Source organism: Nycticebus coucang, chromosome 17 (assembly GCF_027406575.1).
Source record: "Nycticebus coucang isolate mNycCou1 chromosome 17, mNycCou1.pri, whole genome shotgun sequence".
In the NCBI taxonomy this organism is placed as follows: domain Eukaryota; kingdom Metazoa; phylum Chordata; class Mammalia; order Primates; family Lorisidae; genus Nycticebus; species Nycticebus coucang.
Genome location: NC_069796.1, coordinates 11,059,525 through 11,077,152, shown reverse-complemented (window position 1 = coordinate 11,077,152; position 17,628 = coordinate 11,059,525). Strand labels below are relative to the sequence as shown.

At 42.3% G+C, this 17,628-nt stretch overlaps 1 protein-coding gene across 2 annotated transcripts in view; it reads right to left on the bottom strand.

Moving 5' to 3' along the window:
- Positions 1 to 17,227, bottom strand: part of CAMK4 (calcium/calmodulin dependent protein kinase IV) — a 230,402-nt gene extending 213,175 nt beyond the window's left edge. Inside the window, exon 1 of one of the 2 annotated variants that reach the window (XM_053567073.1) lies at positions 16,951 to 17,227. In XM_053567073.1, the coding sequence (XP_053423048.1) occupies positions 16,951 to 17,111 (161 nt within the window). In that variant the 5' untranslated portion in view covers positions 17,112 to 17,227. Of the gene's footprint in view, positions 1 to 16,181; positions 16,215 to 16,950 lie in introns of those variants that run through there. The other variant, XM_053567074.1, reaches the window with a different exon arrangement.
- Between the last annotated feature and the right edge of the window lie 401 nt (positions 17,228 to 17,628).

Genomic DNA, 17,628 nt, shown 5'->3' with positions numbered 1-17,628 from the left:
ATTCTACAGGAGACTTGGCCAATATTGAGCTCAAGATTTTTAAGGTCATGAAAGGCAAGGACAGACCTGGAAATTGTCACAGACCAAGGATGACGTGCCAGCTAAATGCACTATGGTTGCCTAGATTGAAACTGGAAGAGAAAGAGGATGTTAGTGAAAAGCTGGTAAGAGCCAAATAGTCTGGAATTAGTTAATAGTAAATAAAAATCATAATTATCACTCAACAATAAGCAGTGTGTACACGGCATTTTTCCCTAACAGATAGTTGCATAAATTATCTTTTTCTAGTCTTTGCAATAACCCTGTAAAAGGGCACTAGTATTCTCATTCCACAGATAAGAAAAGTGAGGCTCGTGACAATTTAAAGGATTCATCAACAATAAACAGCTAATAGATACCAGAATTGGGATGTACTTTTCCCACAGCATAGTTGCTAGTGGGGGCTCTGTTGTATCTATTAGACGCACGGGTGTAGTTGATATGGGCCTCAGCCCTGCTTTTTACTCTCAGCATTGCCCTGCAAACAGAATCTTGGAATCAGAAGACATCTTGAGAGTCTGGATGTTCCATCACTTGCAATCCCTCTTTTTTCCTGAGAGCCATTTCAGAATTGAATACCTCTCATGTGAGTGGCCCTCAGGTAAAGCATCTCCTAGACCATCTAATCTCTATTTTTCTCCTTTTTTCCCTTCTCATGGGTATCTTATCAACAGATTTCTTAACATTTATTAATTTGTTCTTTTAGGTACTATAAAGAAATCCCTTTACCAGAAAAGAGACAAAGAAAATTAAAGGCAGCTATTAAAGAAATATAATAGAAAATGACATCATTTAATATAAAAAGTCTCTTCCACATGATATGTGTTTCTTTATTAGTGTACACAGACTAACAGACTGTTTTAAAATATTCCTTACTATATAAGGAGGGTTTTAAGATACTTAAATGATTTCCAGAACTCTAGTCTTCATTTCTGAATTATAGGAAAGGTGCAATAATTCTGGGTCTGGTTATTTAACTCCCTGGTGAAGACTGCATTATTCTGACTAAAAAATTAATGAATCTATGACAGAGAGTTAAAGTTAGTGCAAATAAGAACTCAAAGCAACCAAAAGATTAATATGTGGGTATTTTCTAATTTTAACACCCTTCTCAGAAGCAAAGAAAACTGTACCAATTTTGCAGAAAGAGCCACCTACGGCAGTTATTTTAAACCACTGCAATTTGTCCTTTTGCCAGCAGATGTGGAAAATCTTAAGGTTATACTACACATTCTTTTCAATATGTGTAATACAAAGAACAGTAGTCAAATGTTACAAATATCTCATAATGTTACTACCCCTTGGTAAAGGAGAAGCTTAGAACCTCAGAAAATTTGCTCAAAAGTAACAGCAGGAAATTTACCGCCAATAGAGTTCCAGAATCTTAGGATGGAAGACATCTTTGAGAGAGAGCAATATCCAATCACCTACAATCTCTCCCTCTTTGCAGATAGAATTCCAGTGTTACTATCAATAACACCTGGTCCTCACTGCACACTTACTACGTATAATAAATGCACTGACCTCATTTAATTATTATTACCCCCTCCTATAGATGAAGCAAGTGCAACTCATTGAAAACTTATCTAAAATGATACAGCTTGCAAGTGGATGAACTGGAACGCTATTGCAGGTCTTCCTAACTCAAAAGCCTGTCTTTTAATTTAATATTTCAAGCAATTAAAATGCAATTTTAACAATTAAAATTAAAATGCTCCTTTCTTGGCTCCTGGTGCTTATTCAGAGCTATGCAGTGAGCATCTCTCCTTCAGTGTGTGTGTTAGCTATCACTAACCCAAGAAATACAAACCTTATCCTTGGGAATTTACAATTTAAGATATAACACTTGACACAGCCAGAGAAGACAGTCTAGTGCTACAGAAACACTAAACAGGTTTTTTAAAAAATGAATAAAATTAGGCAAAACAATGACAAATTAGCCCTCAGCTAATGTAAAGCAGCTCAGGTTTTCAAAACTGGAAACTGCATTTGGAATAAGCAGGTGAAAACGTGTCAGGGGCCCAGAGGAACACTGGGTTCTTGGTCCTGAGAGAGGTGCCCAAGGTGATCACGTGAGTTGAGCCAGAGCGCAGATCCAAGGCCTGATGGAAACATATGACACTCAAGATGTGCCAAGTTTTATTTTTTAATAGCTGAGCTTCCAGTTGGCAACAAAAAACTCCCGTGCCAGCTGCCGAGGAAATAATGTCCCGGGAGCTGGCAGGCGCCGGCACTTGGGAAGCCAACAGGTGCAGGCGGACACACCGCGAGGTGGCAGAGGCACTGGGGCCCAGGAGGGGAGGAGATGTGACCATGAAAAAACTGTCCCAGGCTAGGGTCCAGAAAGGTGACCACAGGCTAGGGAGCCCTGCTCTTGTTTTAAAAACACAAAAAATGAAAAGAGCAGCTCAGTGTCAGCTCCAGCCTCCTAGACAGAGCAAAGGAGAGGGCTACACTCCTTGTGGGGGGGGGGGAGCACAACGTGGGCCTCTGGGAAAGGAGAATGCACCCCTTTCCTTAAACTCTGGAGTCAGATGGGGCCAACGGGGCAGAGGGCCATAACCAAGTACCACAGACAGGGTGGCTGAAACCACAAACATTTATTTCTCATAGTTTTGGAGGCCACAAGTCTGAGATTTGGTGCCAACGTGGTTGAGTTCTGGTGAGAATCCACTTCCTGGCTCGCAGATGGCTGCCTTCTTGTCTTGTCCTCAGATGGCAGCTGGGGGTTGGGGGGGGAGAGGGAAGGAGGGAGAGGCAGGGGAGAGAGCTCTGCTGTCTCTCCTTATGAGCGCACCGATCCCATCCTGAAGGCTCTTCATCTAAACCTAATCATTACCCAAAGGCCCATCTCCCAATATCACCATATTGGCAGGTAGGGCTTTAACATGAGAATTTTAGGGAGACATAAACACTCTGTCCATAAGAAGGGGCAATACAGGGAAAGGACAAAGGAAGAGAGAGATCAGGAAGGGACAGAGATGCGCTTGTGAGTTTAGGTGACTGGACTCAGAGAGCAGGAAGCCGAGGTGCGGAGGAGCCGCTATTCTCCTACCCTCTGCCTGGGCTCTGCCCCTGCCCCTCTCCTTCCCACCCTCACTTCCCTTCCCCACACTGCCCTGGCCTTTGGTCATCAAAATAAAGATGGAAAAATACACATTTTTCAGAATAACTATTTTGACAGTGGATAAAAATCTTGAGCATAACATTAATAACCCTACTTGGAAGCTAAGTCAAGCAGTGATTTATTTTCTTTGATCAAAGTATTAAAGAGCTCAGCGGATGGCTTTTAAAATAACATCCCCCAGTAACAGCAGACATGGAACAGACTTCTGCTGGTCCTTCTCACTCAGGACCCTCTCCTCAGCTCTTCCTTCCCTGCCTGGGCTCCAGGTGAACAAGTTACTCAACCTCAAGGCAGGACACTGATAATTGCTTACACAGCCACAAGTGGGGCCTACGTCAAGTATTTTAAAAAGCATGATTCCTTTTCAAAACAAAACTAGATGGGTTGGGAAAACCTGAAAACACACTTTCTTGCTAAATTCTGTCCTAGATATTTACAGTTACTGCAGCACTTGTGTGGTCCACTAACGGAAGTAAAAATGAGCAAATATAACTATGAGTGCATGTTTCTAAAAAACGCTAAAGCATTTTGAAAGCACAAAGTAAGAATAAAATGTATTCAAGGATCTTCCGACACATTTGAAAAAGCCTTTGGAGCTTAAAGCCCTACTTACTCCAAAAGCTATTCTGTCTCCTGAACATAAGAACCATAATCACCCAGAGAATTTAATTGGAAGGGAACACTAAGGCACAGGTGCTCGAGGCTAGAAGGGACCTCTGAAGTAGGTGATCTAATCACAGGGGGTGACAGTATTCCTGACCCTTCAGAGACGGGAGCCCTTTAAGACTGAGTGGGCTGATAAAAGTTTCCTGATTCTGAAAGGACTTTCAATTGTGGAAGCCTCACTGGTGCAACAAGTATTTTCTAAGTGTACTAGGCATTGCTTCAAAGTGCTGGGGACCCAGCAGTGCACAGGGGGCCCAGGCCAGCCCTCTGCTGTTTGCATTTCAGGTTAAGGAAGGTGGGCATTGACAGGAAATTTCACAGCGTGCTGCCTTAGCAGGGGGTTGCTATAGGGAAAACACCTTAAAAAGAGAGATTTAAGTCCTGCTTATTTTCCTGCAACTAATGCCTCTGACGAAGCACTTCCAGGGGCAGGCTTTAGGTTGAAGGGTGGGCTTGGCAGTGGGGATATCAGAGATGGGTTCGCCCAAGTAGCAGGGAACGGGGAGAAACTCCCCCCACCACCACCCCGGGAGGAACCTCATCCTGGAGAAACTGCAGGAGAGGAGCATGTCAGGCCAAGGGAGCTTCGTGGACACCACATAGAGATAGGGGAGGAGCCCGCGGGGCTAATGTGGGGATGGTGGCAAGTGCCCGGATGCAGGAGGCTGACAGATCTGGGCTTGAATCTCAGCTCCCACTGTGTGAGCTTGGACAAGCTGCTTCAGCATTCTGAGCCTCAGGTTCCTCACTTGTAAAATGGTGCTGGTGGTAAACACCTGCCAGTATTCTCAAAAGAATGAGCAATACCCACAAAGACAGCGAAACCACATCAAGCTCCTGGTAAACATCCCAGGACGTTAATCAGGAGAGAAGTGGTAGGGAACTAGGCTGTGTGAGCTGGATTAAGTCAGGTATTTATCCTACCCATACACAATTCAGAATCATCATCCCCTACCTCCCACCTCGTGACCTATCTGGGGAATAATAGTACATTTACATGCCAGGTATGGATTTGACAAATGGGAACACAGTACCACAATCTTCACTTTACCAACAAGGCTGAGTGAGGTTCAGCTGTGTGTCCAAAGATGCCCAGCCATCCAGTAGCAATGTTATCCTGCCTGTTCCTGTCTCAGCCCTTGCCCTACTCAGCAGTCCTTCCTCAACCTTCCCCCCACCCCCCATCAACTCTCCAGAACAGCCTGCATGGTGCCCTCCATCAGGGCCGCCTGACTAGCTGCCTTGCCCGCCTCTGCCCTTGGAGGGCAGCTCCCTGAGGGTCCCGCTACTCCACCACCTGCCCGTCCTGAGCTCAAGCTGGGGCTTCTCCTCAGCCCACCTCGGTTCTGACATCCCATTGCCTAGGACACCACATAGCTCAACATACTAAGAACCGTACCGGTTTGCTGGAGATTACCCTGATTAATTTGCTCCACTTCACTACTGCGGGATACATACATGTGACGAGCTCTGTTTATTATGTTCTTAGTTACAGGCTGCACCCAGGAGAGCTCGCAAGTTTGCCTCATCTAACATTTTCATTAGTTTACATGTTCACACTGGGGGGAAAGGACAGGAAGGATCCAGAGTCCCAAAGGAGCCACTAAAAATGTTTCCACTCACAGAAGAAATCTTTAGAGGCCTAACTGAACACTCTAGGTCGGGCTGATTTATTGAATTATATATTTTGAATTTGGTCACATATAATAGCATATTCTTATTTTCTCAAAAGTTGTCCTGATAGAGAGCTTTGAAAAAATACAAGATTCACTTAAAGGCAAATAGCAATATATTTAAATCCTGGTAAAGACTCAACATATAACATTTGTCACAACTAAAGAACGGTGTTATGTGTTAATGTCCCACATGGAAGGTAGTCACTTACTGACTTAGTCACTAATTGTCCCTTCAAGATAGTACAATAAGGAAGGTGGACCAAGCTAACAAGTGTAAGATTCTGTGCAATAAAAGGCAAAACACAGGCAAAGTTCTCTACTGGACAGTCCATAAGGACACACAATAGGGAGAAGTTATTCAAATACCGCATTGAAGGTGAGAATAGATGTGTGGACACAGTCACACTTACAGATTTGCTGTCCCTTCCTCTTCTACGTTCTGCTTTGTAAAGCTAGTCAAGTTCGGTCTACAGTAATGGTATAAATCAAAGAAAGGGCATTTTAAATACAGAATGCTACTGCAAACTAGCAGTAAACAGGTGAGAACATGTCACATCCATTACCATTTTTACAGACCATTGTATTCAGAGAGTGGTCTCCATCGTAACCCTCTTTTTTTGTTTGTTTTTTAAGAAATACTTTTGTACCTAGTGAATTTTTCAACCCAGTCACTCTGAGGCATGACTTAAATGTAACCCTCTTTTCTCTTTTTTTTTATTTGTTTTTTAAGAAATACTTTTTTACCTAGTGAATTTTTCAACCCAGTCAGAGGCATCTCAAGGCTTAACAAGTAAATGGGGCGATGCATTTATTAACAGGGTCAAACTCAACATCAGGGCACTAAGGTCCGCAACTCTTTAAGCACTGCCCATAAAACACTTTAGATCAAAGTCTGTAGCTGTGTCTGTAGCTACCTAAGAAAGCAACTGGAAAAATTTATCAGGAGGCACATTAGTTACATTAAAGTTGAAATTCTTATAAATAAATTTTAAAAGCTCCATTTGCCTCCTCTTTTCTCCTCTAAACTCCATGACCACTGATCTTTCTTACTCTACCCAAAATTCATTTAACCCTCTGCTTGATGTATGCAAGCTGTATTCCTTTATTCTTTTTCTCTTTTCTTCTATGTGAATTTTTTGGTTACAACGGCAGAGATTTCTTATCAAAACCTTTCATCAAGGAGCCTTGAGATGCATAACCAGGGTATGTATGTACCCACTTCCCCTCTGTGAACAAAGACACACTTTGCAACATGATTTCTTTTTATTTGCATTTTGATCTATATAACTGCTTTAAACTTATTTTCATAAAGTAGAATGTTATTTAAATATAAGTGGATACTTTATTCAGTATCCACTTATAATTGCCATTCTTTGATCCAGTAATCATCCAATGAAATGCTTTTGAATACATGCTGTTACATTGTGTATGCGAAATGTACCAACTGATGCTATACACATGTGCTGCTGGGCAGATATGTAATAAGCTTTTTTAAAAAATCCAGAAATAAAAATAAAAAGCAAAATTAAAAAAAAAAAGAAACAAAACTAGATTATCTAACACTTTTTTCTACCACCTCATTATATTACATGCCCTCCTCATGGGGACATCCCACTTAAGAAACCTCTGTTTTAGTTAAAATATGAGTAGCAGATTTTGTTTAGCTTTAAAGTTTATTCAAAATAAAAAAGGAATAATTATATTTTTCAACACGTTGCTTATTTGAACAGGGTCTCAATTTAAAGGATCTTAATCCCTCCATATGAGATCTATGCACAGCATATAGAAAAATTACTCAACATAAAGGTAACACAGAGAACAGAAAAATCAAACTTTGCTAGTCAAAGGTAAATCTTCTATTAATAGTTTACTTAACATATTATTGGTTTCACCCCAAATATAATAAAGATCAACTTGGAACCTATTTAATTATTATGAATAAAACAAATTAACCACCAATAAATAGTCTTTGGATATGAACACTGATCATGATATGGAAATTTAACTTCTACATTTTTATAAACATCGTATGAGAAAAATCAACAATCATGCAATCAACTTCAGATAAGAGAAATGGGTAAAAATCAATATTAGGTGAAAGAAATAGGTAAACATCAATCATGCAATCAATATCAGGTAAAACAAAGAAGAACAAAAAAAAGATGAATGGAACAGATCTAGTCAACATGCTACACAGGTTACAACTGTTCACTGTAGCAGTTTCAGGAGATCTAGAAAAAGGATGAGTAGGCATTTAAAGCCTGTGCCCACCTGGAAAATTAATGTCAGCTTGACATTTTCAAAGTGAAAGAGGGATTCAAGGTAGTTCCTTGAATAAATGAAGTTTTGATGTTTTCTTAATTTGAAATTCTCTCATACAACTGAGGAGGAACAGACTTTCAGCTTGACTGGTCTAGGTTAGCAAAGCCACGGACAAATCTAGCAGCCACTTGACTTTGTACAGTTTGAAATCTAAATTTTTTAATTTAAAACTAAATCTAAAATTTTTAAATTTTAAAATTGGTTTTAAAAAATCAAAAGAAGAGTAACACTTTTTGATGGAAGGGTGATAAAAAAATCAAACATGAAGAACATTCCACTGCAAAAAAAAAAAAAATGAAGAAGAACATTCCACTGCCACACACACACACACACACACACAGCAACACACATCTGTCTCTGTGTCCTGTGTGCCCAGTTTCATTCAACTATGGCAGAGTCGAGAGTGTCCACAGACTGGTTGCACCCCCATCTCTGAAGCCTGAAATATTTATTGTCTCTCCTTTTACTGGCTCTTCACCTGGTGTAAGCAACTGATCTCAATCAATCCTACACTTCCGCTTTCTTATCTCGTCACAGGATATGGCAGGTTTTGTTTTTTCTCTTTTGTTTTTAAACCAACATGGCAAGTTTTCTCTTACCCAGCCCCATGGTTTGTCGTGGCTAGTTCTGAGTTCCACAGCCACAGCCCAAGACCCAGCTGCATCTATAACCACCTTTCGCTCTCTAAATAATTACATCATCTACAATTTAGGTTTTCAAGTGACACAGACTCAGTCATTTTTTTTTTTTTTTTTTCCACAACACGTCTTTGGTCTGGTATCACCATTGCCAAGGCAATGTCCACACTTTGTAAATTTTGCAAAATAAAAGGTACAGGGGAGGCACCTGTGACTCAAAGGAGTAGGGCGCTGGCCCCATGTACGGGAGGTGGTTCAAACCCAGCCCCAGCCAAAAACTGCAAGGAAAAAAAAATAAATAAAAGGTACATCCTGCATTTTTTTCTGCCATGGTCTGTCCCTCCTTAGAATGCACCCTCTGCCTGAAACCCCAATCCTCTCAGAGAGATGTATCATTCTGTCTTAAAGACTGCTGTGGTTCTTACATCTCTGCCTCATTTTGGTTTTGTTTATTTGTTTATTTATTAGTTTCTCTTGTATTAGATTTATTGTCAATGCCTTATCATCAGTACCCCATATACTCGAAGGTTAAAGAGCATTTAAGCATCACATTCATCCATACCCTAGCCCCTCACCCTGCCACACACTCTGCTAACAAACATTGTCTAAGTTATACTTATTCAAAAGGTCAGGCCTATAACCTAGAGGAATTTATGTGGCTCAAAGGCATGAAATTAACTAACAAGAAATCAAAAAATGGGAACATCCTTCTTTTTTCAATTATCTTTCAATCATCCTGATTACATCAAGAAGAAAACCTCCATCTGTGCTCTATGGTTTTAACCCTTCTAACCTTTGATAATTAATTTCTCTTTTTACCAAACAAGAACTGTCCTCAGGCATAGCCTGTGCAGGTGGACATTTCTAGGTACGATTTAATAAAAATGTTATTTATGTTTTTTGCAATTTAGTTTTACAGTTGGCTTCTATTTATGGCATATACAGTTTGCTTTTATTTCTGGATTTCAATTTAGTGGAAGTAAGTGTTCTTTGTAAGTAAATTTAGGTTAGCAAAAATAAAGGAATTCAAATGAAAATACTAAGCACACTTTAGCACAGATGGTGGCATGTGTGACAGAAACCTTATTGGTCTTACACAGAAATGGAGAAACATTTGACCACAGCAGATACTCAGTAAAGCCTAATGAACTCAATCTATCAACCTTTGCACTGTTCACTGTCTACATAACTGAAAGCAAATCACGTAAAAGACTAGTTCAAGAGAGTGGTTCTCAGCAGGGGAGGAGGACTGCCTTTGGCAATGTTGGGAGAGAGTTTTGGTTGTCACAACGTTGGTGGGGATATTGCCACTGGTATCTGTGGTTAGAGGTCAGGGACCTGGTTAACTATCCTACTGTGCACAGGACAGCCTCCATAACAAGGAATATCCAGTTCAAAGGTCTCCAGAGCCTAGGTTGAGAAACTCTGCTCTCCGAGAAGAGAAAGGTCTACACACATGACCCTCTACCCCTCCTTGTAAGTCTCCCTCTCTCCAGACACCACTCCTTTCCTTATTTGATCTTTGCCACTGACAATGACTCAGGAAAACCTCTGACCTAAACCTTTGACTATTTTACATCACCCAAATGACCACTGGCCTCTGTTTGCAAATAGATAAATGAACTGTACTGAAGGGTCTACATCCTTTGTGTGCTAATTCTGTGCCAGCAATAATTAGATCTAACTTCCTAATTAAACCACTGGGGTTATGAAATCTTCAGATGACCCTGCACTACAAATAGAAGAAAGAAGAATTAAGGTAAATATTGATATAATTTGAATAAAACCTTGACACTGGCTGCCACGAATTACATGAAAAGTTATTCTTTGGCCTGAATTTTATGGTTCTTTGACTCAATTAAATACCGTATTTTGCAGGATAAGCTTGATCTTGAAATTTTTAAAAATCAATATTCTTTTTATTAGATATATAGCTTTCCCAAAAGGGAGTTAAAAAACAAACAGCAACAAACTACTTTTTAGGCCAGGAAAAAAAAAAAAAAACTACCAGTAGTTGAAATAGTTTGCTTGGCTAACACTGAGTACTTTGTTCTTGAATGCACAGCTGCAAACACATAACCCACACTTATATACCTGAGGGTAAAGCATTTATAAGAAAATTCTTTGAAGCTGTTTTGTGGTTAGTGTTTTCATTTTTCTTCTCTCTCTCCCCTCTGCCTTCTCCTTTTTTAAGTCAAGTTCTCCAAACGGTTAGAAGCAAATGGCACTTGTTTCGAAATCTGGATTTATTTTTAACCTTGTAACAGTATTTAAACATGGAAAAATTTTGTGTTCTTAAAGCAATGATGTTATCTTCCTCTTTGCTTGATTTTCAGGTCCCTTATAGTGAGTATATTTCCAAATTTAGCATTTACTATGCATTAACATTAGCGATTGGAGTGGTGTGGAGACATTTCAGGTCTTTAAGTTCCACTGGCTTTAACTCCCAGTTCTGCTATGCCTGTGGTAAAGTGATAGTGAAGGTGAAACCGAATCCCTTTCATTTTAGAGCCACAAAACACTCTGCCAACAGAAAAGCCGCATTATTTTCAACTCCTACAAGTGGCAGAGGTGGCAGTTACCAATACTCTCACTGTGAAGAAAAGAAATCAATACTGAGTGAGATTGGGGTTATGGTCACACAGGTTTTAGGGGGAAGATAAACAGATTATAATATTTCTCTTAGCCTGAGGTCATTAGAATCAAGATCATTATAACATCAATAGCAACAGGGACCAAGATCTCAAAGAAGAAGGGGTGCACCAGCTGTGCCCAGCCCCATAGCCACCACTTATTCATTCTCTCTCCGATCATCTGCTGAGTACCTGCTAGGTGCACTAGGCATGAGCACATAACAGTGAACAAGACTCTGCCTTCTGGAAGGTTGTAGTCAGTGTTCCCGTGAAGAGCCACACAGCCCCAGTTTGTACTCTCCCACTTCTAATCCCACTCTGTGCCTGAGTGAACTGCCTGAGAAAAGAATCAGATCCACAGAGGACAAGACAGAGGCTGAACAGGTGTATTTTTAATTCCTAGTTAGATAATAAAATACTATTCCCGAAGAGTGCAAGCTGCTAAGTGTGGAGTATGCAACAGGAGATCAGTAGCCAGAGGCACTCCTGCATAGCCAGTAGGGCCCAAAAGGCGACAGTAAGGGAAAAACCAAGGTCATAAGAAGTACTGGCCAGGAACATGGCTTAGGAAGAGGATTGACCAAAGAGAGGGAAAGGGGAAGATATTTCCTCATCAGCCTTGCTATGGACTGAACCGTATGACCTTAAAATTCATATTTTGAAGCCCTAACCCCCAGAGTGACAATATTTGAAGATGGGGCCTTTGGGAGGTAACTATGTCTAGGATGAGGTCATGAGGGTGGGGCCCCCATAATGGGATTAGTGTCCTTATTAGAAGAGACACCTAAGAGCTTCGTTTCTCTCTCTTTTCCTCTCCTTCTCTGCCTTGTGAGGACAGCAGGAAGGCAGCCATCTGTAAGACAGGAAGAGAACCCACTGAGGAAATTACTTGCTGGCTTTCCCAGCTTCTAAAATGGTGAGAAATAAAAGTTTGTTGTTCAAGCCACTCAGTCTATGACATTTTGTTATATCAACCAGAGCATAAGACAAGCCAAGAGCACTGCCTGAAGCCCTTGTCTGAGAAAATGCACACTGTTCATGTTTCCTTACAGGAAGCATTTGCTGCCAATTAGCTAGTGCCAGAGTTATGCATTTCTGTGCAGAACAGACCACTTCTCAGGCCTCTGAGTTCCTCCCCTACACAGTGCAGGTGCTCCCAGCACCAACCCCGGTCCCCTCAGTCAGTTCAGATTACCGTGTGCAAGCAACCCTTGGGAAGACACCAAAGTTTTTCCAAATTGTTTATAAGAGGAAACCCAAAAGTTATTTAGAGGGAAAGACAGGAAGGTTTTTCTCTACAGAACAGCCTGAAATGGACATCACTCAATGTTGCCAATTGGTCTGCAGGACTATTTTTTAAAAGGATTCTGCCTGTGGCTTAATCTGTCATCCACAGCTTGCTAAAATAACATTTTTCAAACTGAGTCACAACCCATCAGTGGGATATGAAATCAAATGAGTTCAGCTAAAATATTAGTATAAACTATTTGAGTGTGTTGTAATAAGAATAAACATTGTTTTAAGAAACTGTTCCTGCTTTACACACACATAGACACACACACATCTCACTAACTAAATCTATCTGGTTCCTAACCAATAATATATATAGCAAGGAATCCTATATAATCATAGTTCAATTGAGTTCCCACATAAGTACATTTTTGAAACTATGATTCAGATTAGAGAGTGATACCCAAAGTGACCAGCCTAAAGCAACTATAGTAACAGAATAGACATTTTTTTAAGTGATTCCAAAGTAGTTCAACACACTCTTTTTTGTCCTGATTATCTTTCATCTGGTTTCTCTGGCCTTGTATGTCTAGGAATACTTCTGGTTTTGTTATAAATTTCCTTTATATCTGGTGTAACAGGCGAACACATGAGGTGGGGCACCGCTAAAACCACAGTACAGGTTTGCATGCACAGGGTCACCTGTGCACCACAGAGCAGGCCAGGACCATCCTGTCATTCCCTGTGTCAAACTTCCAGAGAGAGTCTGAGTTGGAGATAAGCTCCCCTCTCCCTTAGAAAAGCCTTTAAAATGCCAGTGTCTCAATATCTGGGCAAAAGACCAACTGCTGTCTAGGATGTTCAGCCCTGAGCAGGATCATGGCCAATTCATATTTTTAAATAGAACTGAATTTGTTGGTGTATCGTGATTTTTGTAAACGTTTTGACAAACTCTATAAATAATAGTGTTTTCAAATGTGATTTTAGAGAAATTTATTTGCCTGATACTCTTAAACAACCCCTCCACCTAACCTTCCTGCCCCCTAAACAAAGTTATGGCATCAACCCTGGTCTGACTGGCCCCGTGCAGATCAGTGTCCCTGTGGCACCCTCCATGGGCTTCAGAGGGTACAGCCATGGGGATTTAGCTCCCCTAGAGAGGCCAAACGCCTGCTGAGGACGTGCTGCCCCAGTGGTCACTGTCCAATCTTCTTGCAGTCAGGAGTCACTAGTAATGGAGGAACCAACAAATTACTGAATCTGGAGGGGATTGTCTCCACCCTGAAGCTAACCACGGCAGCAGAGACTTACCAGATAGTCTCGTCACATATTAATGAGAACTGTGTTACTAATAAATCAAATGTTTTGGCCTCAGAGCCACCCTGGCAGGCAGATTTCACCCATGGCGTAGAGCAGTAGTTCTCAACCTTCTTAAGGCCATGACCCCTTAATACAGTTCTTCATGTCATGGTGACCCCCAACCATAAATTATTTTCATTGCTACTTCATAACTATAATTTTGCTACTGTTATGAATCGTAATGCAAATATCTGATACACAGGATATATTTAGGCGACCCCTGTGAAAGGGTTGTTCGACACCCAAAGGGGTCACAACCCACAGGTTGAGAACAGCTGGCTTAGAGTAAAAACTTGAAACCAATTAACTTTACTCTACTTGATCACAAGTGTAGGAAGGAAACAGACTTTGTCACCCTGTCAATACTTACAATGACAATTCTGCTGTATTCTCTGGCTTCATGAAGACTTAATGAAACCTGAAATATTAGTTGCTAGTTTATTTTGTTGGAAAAAATTGCTGATAATGAAATAATTGTTAAAATTTCACCTAGAGTAAGCATGCACCTCACTGATGCCATCTACAGAGAACTTACCTAACAATACACATTACTGCTAAAAAACAGAGCAGAAGTAAGAACATTATAGTTTTTCTTCTAAAAGTATTTTAATTCTGTGGGGTGTCTAAAAATTTTTAAAAGACTAGACAGTAAGAGGCAAAAGTCTTAGTGGTCCCTTATTCAGGATGGTTCAACTTAATGATTTTTTGACTTGACAATGGTGTAAGAGTGATGTACATTCAGGAGAAACCACACTTCATATTCGAATTTTTATCTTTTCTGGGGTAAAAATATGTGGTAGGATACTCCTTGCACTGCTGGGAAGCAGCAGTGAACCACAGCTCCTGGTCAGTCTTGTGATCGCAGGGGTAAACATCCAGCACTCTATAGTGAACTGTGTTGCCAGAGTGTCTCGAATATTGTGTTTTGCATTTTCACATCTCTTCACGTCTATAAAATGCACGTCTGTGTATAGTATTCAAAATTTTAGTATAGGCTTACAGCTGTAATCCTAGCACTCTGTGAGACCAAGGTAGGTGGATTGCTTGAGCTCAAGAGTTCAAGACTAGCCTGACCAAGAGCAAGACTCTATCTCTACAAAAAAATAGAAAAATTAACCAGACATTGTGGTGGGTGCCTGTAGTAGCAGCTACTTGGGAGGCTGAGGCAAGAGGATCACGTGAGTCCAGGAGTTTGAGGTTGCTGTGAGCTCTGATGCCATGGCACTCTAACTGGGCAACAGAGTGAGACTCTGCCTTCAATAAAACAAAACAAAACCATTAACATAAAATAGGCTTTTTGTTAGATAATTTTGTCCATCTGTAGGCTAATGTAAGTGTTCTGAGCATGTTTAAGGTGGGCTCAGCTAAGCTATGATGTTTGTTAGGTTAGATATCTTACATGCATTTTCAGTTTACGGTATTTTTAACTCTCAGTGGGTTTATTGAGATATCACCCCATCCACAAGTCAAAAAGCAACTATATAATTTATTTATAAATGTCCTCCAAAATGCATTGCAACATATAACACCAAAGCTAGAGGAAAACTTCAAATTTCTTAGGTTTTTGTCCCAGGAAGTCTGCCATCCCATATGCATGTACAATTGATAGTTTATCTTTTTTCTATTCACTTTCCCATCCCTCAAATTAAAGAAAATTTTCTGAGTTTCCTGATGGGGAGCTTATTCATAAAGACAATATGCATTGATGATAAGTCAGCCTGGTAGAGGCATCTGGGGTAAATGTCACCCAGAAAGCAGATTTGCGGCTGGGACAGGCCTGTGAGCAGCATGAAGCTTTTCCTTGACTATCTGTCAGTTTCTAAAACACCAAGTAAACAATTTTGCATAGATTATCTCTTTAATCAGAAGTTCACACCGCCCCACTGCAGCACATCATACAATTATAATAGGTCTTGAATCTTACAAAAATGGACATCATTGTCATTTCATTGCAACCTACATACAAGGGACCTTCAAATGAATATTGAAAAATTTGATCAAAAATGGATGGTTATGAACACATTATTCAATGCTCAAATTTTTGAAACATTTTTAAATGGCGATAAATTATTCAATTTTCATCAGAAGTTTTGCTTTTTTTATACTTCTTCTGTACTAAACAAACCTTTTAATAGCAAATGTGTGGGGGTGGGGGTGGTTAGTAGTGACCCTTACACCTTTTGTCTAAGTGTTAACATCCAGAATCCTTCTCTGTGGTCTCCAGTGGTATTACAACAAGGAATGGCTGTCAAACTATTTCCAACAAAAAAAGAATGGAAAATGAAATTGCAAAGAAGTAGTATATGTAAAAGCTGCAACTTGTCAACATTTGAAATTATATCTTCAGATTCCCTGTAAGAAACAGCCTAGATCTAAAATGAGTGTTGAAAACAAGTCTCTTTAACTGGGGATCACAGAAAGAAGAGAAGGAAAAAAGGAAGGGAGGGAAAGAAAAAACTAATTTTCAGTGGATAAAAATGTGACAACATACCGAATCATTCACAAGGCCCAACTGCTACCTGTTTGTATCTTCAGAGGAGGGATGAGAGGCATTTCTGCAACCCTAGGGAGATGGTTATTTGCATATCTAATTTAAATAAATCACTCTAGCACATGAAAGAAGAGCAACAGAACTCTTCACACTAATTACCACTGCCTGGACCCCATATGCTGTTTTCCCTTTAAAGCCTCACTAGTTCATTATTCTGCCTTCAACTCTCTTAAATGATTCATTCCCCCTTCACTCCTGAGCAGACTCTGCAGGGAAGATAGTATTTAAGTTTAATTTCTAGTGCCACTTGCTTTGGAGAGCTTGATGAGAGGAAGGAGGAAGAATCTAATTTAATAATTCTGTCATGATTCGGAGGGGCACTCTTCGTGCCACCCCCCCACCCCAAAAAAACTAGACATACAGAACCTTTTGGCAATCTGTAATCATGAGCAGAGACACCAATTGAGAAAGCAGGGCCCACGTGCAGTGAGAGCTGTCACCCAAGGGAAGTGGCAGCCTGCGAGGAGAAGGCGGAGGGTGGGAGAGAGTCGGGCTGAGCCCAGTAACTGCACTGGCCCAGGCGCCCTGGGGGGACCGCAGTCGCGTCTGAAGGAAGGTTAGCTCTCTCCAGGCAGGGAGAAATCAAAGGGCCGTTGGTGGGGGTGGGGGGATCCGCAGCCTGGGGGAGCTGTCACTGGGAGAGGGACAACCCCCAGTGCACTCCCGGGGTTCCCCGCCCGAGCCCCGCGCTGGGCGCCCCGCGCCTTACCGTCCCAGCTCCGACTCCACCTCGAAGAAATCGCTCAGAGCATCCCTGTTGGAGCCGTCGATCCAGTAATCCGGGACGAGGCTCCCGGCCCCGGGGGCCGCGCTGGAGGCGACCGAAGAGCAGGACGAGGTAGAGCAGGAGGGCGCCGTGACTTTGAGCATCTTCGCAGCGGGACTCCGGAAGCCGCCGCCGCTGCCGCCTCGCGCGCCGCCGCCGCCGGAGCGAGAAGCGCGGCCGCCCGCCAGCGCCTGCGGACGCAGGAGCGGAGGGAGGCGCGTCCTTCACTCGCGCGCACTCCCGCCGCCGCCCCCGGCGCCCCGCGCTAGCGAGGGAGGGCGAGCGGCCGCGGGAGGGCGCGCGGGAAGCCGGAGGGGCCCGCGGCCGACAGGGGCGCGGCGGAGGCGCCGCGGCGGGGACGGCCGCCTCCCCCTCCGCCCGCCCTCCCGCCTCCGGCCCCGGCCCCGCGCCCCCGCCCCCTCCTCCGTGCTCCGGGGCGGCGGCGGCTGAGGCAGAGCCGGCGAGGGCGGCTCCGGATGCCGGAGCGCGGGGAAGACCCGCGGCCCAGAGCGGCGTCCGCGCGCCGGTGAGGAGACGGAGCGGCCGGCGCGCGGGAGCACAGGGGTCCGGGCGGCCCGGGGCTGGTGAGAAGGGAACCGAGGTGGTGTGGGCGCAACTCCT